At 43.0% G+C, this 8,076-nt stretch overlaps 1 protein-coding gene across 1 annotated transcript; it reads right to left on the minus strand.

Annotated features, from left to right (window-relative positions):
• Positions 1-4,450: 4,450 nt before the first annotated feature.
• Positions 4,451-7,114, minus strand: LOC114445370 (mRNA decay activator protein ZFP36). The gene is made up of 2 exons (XM_028420362.1): positions 7,000-7,114; positions 4,451-6,655 (listed from the first exon to the last, which is right to left on the minus strand). Exons 1-2 carry the CDS (start codon positions 7,030-7,032, stop codon positions 5,417-5,419), a joined length of 1,272 nt encoding a protein of 423 aa, XP_028276163.1. The 5' UTR covers positions 7,033-7,114; the 3' UTR covers positions 4,451-5,416.
• Positions 7,115-8,076: the final 962 nt, after the last annotated feature.

Raw genomic sequence — 8,076 nt, forward strand, 5'->3', positions numbered from 1 at the left:
CTTTAACAGACTGATGAGGGCAGCACTAAAAGGGGCTTTATACCTTCCGTATCTGCACCACGGCTCACTAGTGTTACTTCTCCTTTTCATCTCATTTTGTTTGTGCTCATCTAGGTTCACTTCTCGTTCTATAAAACAGGAAGGTCGCAGCAAATAGTGGTGGTGGGGCCTGATCTCTGCTCCCCCTTCCTTCCAAACCATCCACACTTTTATTGTTACATGTGCTTTTCAAACTGTTGTGGAAAGGTTTATTGACATCACTTCTAAGATTCTACATAAGAAGCACACTTTTTAAATATGTCTGAAATAATTTTATAATGTGGCCTCAGAAAAATACACAATCACTGTTCTTGTCAATTGGAACCAGAGCACATTGTTAATAAAACCCAAACCAGACCAGCCAGTGAAAGTAAAAGGTACGAGAGGAAGAGTGAAGTGAAAGGAAAAGAGAAGTGGTCAAGACGGCTGGGAGGAGGAGGAGGAGGAGGGGGAGTTTAGGGGATTTTTTTTGCCTTCTCCTTCACAGAATTTACCAACCCCTCTCCTTCCTCCTCACCCGTCTCAGCCGTCTCCTCCCCCTGTTCCCTGTGTTTTTCTGCGTCACAGGAGTGAAGTCGGAGGAAAAGGAGGCCAGAGGGAGAAGGGAGGGGTGGACTGAGCCGAGGAATGTGGCGGAGAGAGAGAACGTGGCTATAAAAGGATAGCACTTCCCCTCCACAGCTGTGATGTCACTACTCAAATATTTCCTCCTTCCTTTCCAAGTCAGACTTATTGACACTGCTGTTTCTCCTTTATTTCTTCAGATGTTGCCTGGTCCCAGTTATTGCTAAGTAAAAAAAGTTGGCACCACAAGCACAGGGTTCAGTCCACATGCACGGCAGATCGTGAGAGGCTCTTTTGATTTGAGGCTCAAAACAGAACAAATGCATCTTGTCTTGTGTTTGACTACGTTGTGCATGAAAACTCTGTCTCATTATTGATTTTTCTGTGTGTATTGTGTTAAGTTAATGTGTCTAAGTGCAATCTTGTATGATTCCAGTGAACAAGAATCAAAAAAGGAAGTGCTTGAACCAAAAAACACACGTCTTCTTCAACTAAACAGATATTTTGAGGATATAATGACTTTTTCCCGCCACATGTCGATGCTGTCCCATTTCTTCTTCTAGTGTTAATGAGCATGAGTCATAGCGTGACTCGAACTTTACTTTTCATCGTTGGCACCATCACAAACAGTAGAGGGCAGTAATAAAACATTTCAGTGAGCGCACAACTTCAGCATGGATAAAGTGTTACCGTGTCTAATCCGTCCTACCACACGCTTCAGCTCAGGCTCTTCTTCTGTGGTGCTGTAGAGTTAGTTTACCTCTAATATTAAAAACTGTCACAACAGTTTGAGTGGGAGTATTAGGAGAAAAGGTCATTTTTCTCAGTCAACCTAAAGGCATCTTTTAACTATTCCAAGAAAAAAAGGCATTTTTTTCAATGACCTAGTTGGATAAAGGAGAAGTTACATAACGTTCTCCGTCACTCACTTAATGGTTGACGAACGTTTGGGGTTAAAAGATTACTCAACCGAATGCTTAATCTCCAGGTTGTGACAGAACCAGCGAGGGAGGAGTGGTTTTTAGTAGCTGAGAAAAAAAATCAGGGCTGCTCACACACACACACACACAGGTTTAGGAATGTGACAGTGTGTTATTATACTTCATCTTTCCAATCTAAGTTAGTGATTGCTGCAGGCTGAGAAGTTCCAACCAAACTGGCCTGACCAGCCGCGCAATGTTTTATGTCTTTAGAACCTTTTCTTCCTTATCACAGTCTGCGCTGCGATGATGGTGTACAGGATAAGAGTATCTCTCTTACCTTTAGACTTCACAATATGTAATAGCCTGAGCACATATCTGATTTAGGGTGTGTGTGTGTGTGATATGCACACATAGCTCAGTATCAGGTAACTCAGGCAGTAGCGGCTGTATGAAACCACACAATCATTTAGTTTCACAGAACAGCTCTAGAGAAGCTAAAAACTGAGACTAATTCTCTGTCACAGGTGATTCTATAGTAAACTGGATTTGTGTTAATAATGAACCACAGTGTGTAAGAGTTTGTAAGAGTGGTGCTGTTTTGGTGAACTTTAACCAGTGTGGCCGTGCAGGATAAGCTGGGAGGTTAATGTTTGTGAACACACAATCACACGCTGATCTCTTCTCTGTAGCTTTTGCTGTTTACACTTTGTGGTCATTGTCCATCACCATGGCAACACATCCTGCTATTGGTCAAAAGGGGAACAAGGTTTAAAGACATAAAGCACAGTAGCTGCCACAGCTGAGGATGTGAAACCCAGTCCTTAACACATCTTAAAGATTTAACCCCAACGTTTCTGTAGATGGAAAATCTTGAGTATGTTTAATGTTTAACTGTTTAAGTACAAAATATGGCTTGTCATTGGAAAAGTCGACCCAAAAACACAGCTGTAATGAACAAGCCATCAGCTATTTGTTGCTGTGCAGCAGTTGGATTGTTGCTGACTTGGTTTATAAGCTTATATTAAAAAAATATCCCCATTCACATACTGCCCCCACATTACCCTCACTGTACATACAGCCATCCTTAGCACAGGAAGGCGTCATTAGGAGGCTCTCCTTATATGTGTCAGAATAAGACAAAGCAACACACATTACATGGAAGCAGCCACCCTTTCAGCCAGCCCTTCCTTGGAAATCAGCTCCAAAAGATCTGCTACTGGGGACTTCCGGCCTCACGTTTATTTACCAAACTGCACACTCCAGCCTCGGAAAGAGTTGCTTACAAATGTTGTCGCAAATCTCCTTAAAATTCCAGTCAAGTGTAAACAACCAATCCTGCATTTCAGCCACACTTATCTCAAACTTTGTTAGGCCTTTTGTTGCAGCTTTATCGCCACCACACTGTGAGCTATTGTCGTCCACTGCTTTGGCAGCATGAGGGTGGCAGGTTGTGCAACACAAGATACCACTGGAGGTCTGAAGTGGAAATTGCAACAGGGTATTTTTTTTTAAAATGAACTTCTGCTTAACTTGAAAAAGACGCCTTACACAATTCCACAAGTTTAGTCTCTGGACATTTGTAATTCATCTCAGCAGACCGCTGTTGCTGGAAATGACAGCAGCTAAGCAGCACAGTCAGCCATGTGCAACCCCATTACTTTGTAATATGAGAGACCATTGAAGTATTTTCCATTTTTTCCTCATTCTTCCCTCAGCCGAGCTGAATGAGGAGGGTCTGTGGCTATATTTAACAGTTTGTTGTGTTTTGGACTTCTCCGTCTGGGACTGTGAACCCAAACATCTGTAGCCTTTACCTGGAAATAAAAGCGGTGTGATGAGCTGATCTAAATATGACACTGTATACATAACAAGTACAGTGTATGCTACAAAACACAGGTAGGGGAGAAGGACAGGGTATTCCTTATCATTATCTGTAATACCACAGAATAGTTATGTAACTGCATTTACAGTCCACGTCTTAAGCGAGTCTTGATCTTCATCAGAAATCAGCTTAACTCGAACAGTGTGGTAATAATGTTAGAAAACATCTGAGAGGCTGATTACAAGGGCCAATTTCCCTCCAGTTCAAAACACACAACTTGTCACAGTAGCAAATAAAGGCGTGAGCAGCATTCCACTTGAGGGAGGTCCTGCTTTTGTTCGTGTTTGTTCCCTGTCATGCCTGAATGGGACATTTTACAGGAACTGAGCTGCTATTGATGAAGGAAAAGACCTTCAGGCATTCTAAGTACATTACTTTGTCATAATGGTGTCAGGTAGCGTGGTGGAGAGCTTGCACCTTCAGTTGCTGCCATCTTGGCTACATGTTTGCTGTTGTATTTTTCACTGTGCTGCTGCTGCGTAGCGGGTGGGGGGTGTTGTTTTAGTGTTTGTCTGTAATGCTGCAGCTAATGTTAGTGTGGTAGATTGGAGTCGATGGTAGAAATACACTTGCTGTGTTGAGTGTAGTGCTTTCATTCACAATGACAACTTACAGTCCACATAATGAACTGTCACTAAGCTGGTCACAACCTCAGCAATGAGGCCGCTAAACTTGTGGAACTTGCAGCAGAGGAAGCTGCAGGTGGAACAATAAACATACAAAATGTTAATTTGTCACATGTTGTTGTTAAGCAGAAGTTATTATATTGACTGCAGGGTGGCTGTGATCAGATAAGATAAACTAAGATAAGATAATCCTTTATTAGTCCCCTGCAGGGGAAATTCACAGTGTGAATTCAGTAACCTGTTTGAGTGCAGTGTGAGCATTCACAATGATATAGCAATGGAAACGAACAGTGCACTGTGAGCATATGGTGAACTCACAACTCAAATAGTTGAGTGTAACACCATATGCAAATAGAGTAAAAACAATGACAAAATCATTTTGTTAATCTGATTTTTATTTTGACCCTTTCAGGCAATTCAAAATAGAAGATTCTCTTTTTTTACTGCTTTTTCTCACATTGGTATTTCACAGAGTTTGGAATATTTTTTTTCCATAAATAAAGTACAAAATACATTTTTTTTCTTTAAACACAAATAAATATCATAATAAATATATTAGTTTTAAGTTACACAACACAAGGCAACCAATAACCAAAAAGGAATACTGCGGTGTTCCCTGAACCAGGCTGTCAAACAAACAGGGGAGGGAAAAAAAAAGATGGCGTGCAATTAACAAACCGGCAAATATAATAACAGCATGTGTTACAGAAGTGTGTGTGTGTGTGTGTGTGTCAGGACATTCAGATCTAAACTGACACAATTTGATCTTTATGCTTTATATTTGCTTGCACCCCAGGTCTTAGAAACACATCCACTCTCACATGCGTACACACACACACGCACACACACACACATACAGGGGAATGTGAAATATGAAGCTTTGGCTGAATGCTACGAGGAGGTTTGAGGGTTCCTCCCATTTGAATTAGCTGTAAAGTGCATATCACAGACACATGTCAGGTCTCACTGATTATGGCTACTGAATCAAACATACTGCTTTTGGCACAAAGAATGAATAGCCTGGGAAAATCTTTAAGGCACAGACTAATGATTATCACTAAAGATAAGCCATGTCACTCACTACAGATTGGTAGCAACTACAAACCAGAGTATTTACTGGTTATGTCAAGGCCTGCAGAATTCTTTTGGAAGACCACATACAAAGGTCTAAAAGGCTACACAGTATTTCTTAGTATAAAAATAGAGTCTGCTAACATCTGGGTACTTAAAATTATCTCAGTATGTGTAGTTTTTTAGAACATAAATTAAGAACTTTAAGTGTTATTGTGTCAACGTGTTGACTTGTTCTGGTTCTGAAGAAAGACAGACAGTTAATAAAGTGTCACTTCTCTTCTGATTGTTTCCCTTTTTTTTGGATCCATTTAGTCAGACAGGGACAGGCGCTCAAACACAGTGAGCCTCTTGGTGCCTGGTCCATCAAAGGTTGGAGACTCTGTTCCACTGGAACCTCCACTGCTGCTGTAGCTGTCCTCCAGGGAGTCCTCGGAGGAGAAGCGCTGGAGTCCCGCAGGCTTTATGAATCCTCCGGGACTAGGAAACAGCATGCTGCTGTCCTGCTGCTGCCCGTCCTCCACAGTGCTGAAGATTCTGCTGTTGTTGCTGTTAAAGTTATTTCCTTGTCCGCACACACAGCGTGAGGCCTTTGGCTCCAAGATGAGAGGGATGTTGTGGATGTCTCCAGTGCTGGCACGGGTCTGATAGTTACCAAACTGGAATGCGGTTGCTTCCCGCTGCACTGAGTCGGCAAACACTGGGGAGAGGAGATCGGCAGGAGGCGGAGAAACAGAGGGAGCACGGCTGAACCCCAGGTTTGGATCATTGAAGGAAGAAGTGAATGATGGAGGAGATGAGCTACGTGAAGAGCCCAGGAACCCAGCAAAGCTGACACTCTGGCGGAGCTGGTGGCGTGGGTTGTGAGCACCTGTTGCTGTGGGAGTTGGCTGCCTCTGGAATCTGGCAGATGGCAACGGAGCACCGCTGTTTTTCTCCTCGTGAATGAAGTGGCAGCGGGAGCCGTAGGGGCAGTAGCCAAAGTTGTAGAAGGTTCTGCAGGGCTCTGTCTTATACTTAGGGTGGCGGTACAGTCCTCGCAGTTCTGCCTCACCATGGGCAAACTGGCACTTGCTGCCATATTTGCAGCTGCCGGTCTCCTGGAAGCCACGGCACAGCTCAGTCTTATAACGGTTAGAAGATGGCAGTGGTGGGATCTGGGCTGGAAGGGTGGATGAAGGAGGGAAGCCCGGTGGAGGAGCCACAGTTGTAGCAGGACCTGAAGACGGGAACGCCTCCAAGTGTTTCAGCTGTCCAAAGGAGGACAGCAGGCTGCTGCTGGACTCGGTCAAGCTCATGGAGCGGTCAGGCCGGAAAGGGAGTTGTTTTTGCTTGGAGCCCGGAGCCTGGCTCCAGATGTTGGAGGACCAGAGAGAGCTGCCGCTGTCGTCACTGTTAACATGCTCAGTGCTCAGGCTAAGGCAGGAAGAGGCCGGAGGGGAGGGGGGAGAGAAGTAGGAGGCTGACCGGTTCAGCCGACTCTGCTCCGGGACTTTGAGTTGAGACTGTGGCTGGAGCAGGGCATCGTTCAGGGCCAGGTTCAGAAGGTTCTGTGACAGATGCATTCAAGAGTTACCTTATGATTCAAACAAAACTTTGCACATTTTGTAATCTTTTCTGAAGCTCAAAAAACGGTTCTAAAAAAAGTTCCAGAACTGAGTTTGCCTTCACATGTAATCAAATGCAGAGCCACACGAACTGAGATTCAGAAACAAACAACTCAGCACTAACTGCCCCCTTATCTGATAAAAAGTTAACAAAACAAAACACTCACTAAACTCAGAAAAGATTTCACAACCAAGAACCAAGACTGCTCAGTTTGAGAAAAAAGGTGTGAAGTTTTTTTTTTCCAAAATAAAATGAAAGACAAAACAACACATAGATTCTGACTCACCTTTGTGAAGATTTCGTCAAGCATATCGGACATGCTGTATCCTTTTAGTCAAGAGAAGAAGACTCAGCTCAGATCCCGGGTTGACTCTTGGATACGTGTGGCCAGCCTGTCTCCTGCCGGCCTTTTATGTTCTACTCTTAAACCACTCCCACTGTTTTTTGGGGGGAGTTTCCATTGCTATGTTCCCGGATGACCCTCCCTCCGTCTCAAGTTTCATAGTGAGCTCAGAGCAGACTGGTTGTAAAAAAAAAACAACAACATGCACACGCACGCACACAGAAAGAAAAAAAATGAGAAAGAGGAGAGGTGTTTCAGTTTCGTGGGCATGTGAAGGCAAAGTGGCTTCTTGACATAGCTCCTGAGGCTAACAGCAGTTTTTCACTGTCATTACTATAACAGATAAGATCTTTATGACTTATTTAAAACTGGGGTGAAGCTGTCTGTGTAAAACCAGAACATTTTCACCTGGAAGTATCAACAGGTTGAACTTTACTATAGAAAAATAGGCACGTCACCACATATTTACACAATATATACATTCCTATGACTAATTCTCTGTTTTCAGGAAGCGTCATATATCATCTTCTCCCCGATCATATAGTTTCTGAGTGTGTGTGTTTTTTTAACCCACGGTGGGGAGAAACAATTACTGTGCTTTCTTGTCTTTACCAGAATACACACAGCTACATTTCCCCGTGTATCCTTCAGTTTCTGTACCGCAGCCACAGCTCCTGCTTCAGTTTCCCATCACAACACCCAGAATCCTCCAACAGTCCCGTCCACTATTTGTGTACGAATAGTATGTATATCTATACTTTAGATTAATTGACACATTTTTCTATGATGTCATCTTTTGTTTTTACATCATCTTTCTCTATAACTCTTTGTTTTTAAGATTAAGAAACCTGTTTCCTGTCACAGCTATTGAAGCTGTTTTTATGGAAGATTCACACCTAATGCCCCACTTTGTGATGCAGAATGGAAACATTTCACAAACATTATTACCAAAAACGTAGTATTTTTGTTTTTCCAACAAGAGCAACAACAGTAACTTTGTGTGTGTATGCGTGTGTTTTA

This window comes from Parambassis ranga, chromosome 13 (assembly GCF_900634625.1).
Source record: "Parambassis ranga chromosome 13, fParRan2.1, whole genome shotgun sequence".
Lineage (NCBI taxonomy): Eukaryota > Metazoa > Chordata > Actinopteri > Ambassidae > Parambassis > Parambassis ranga.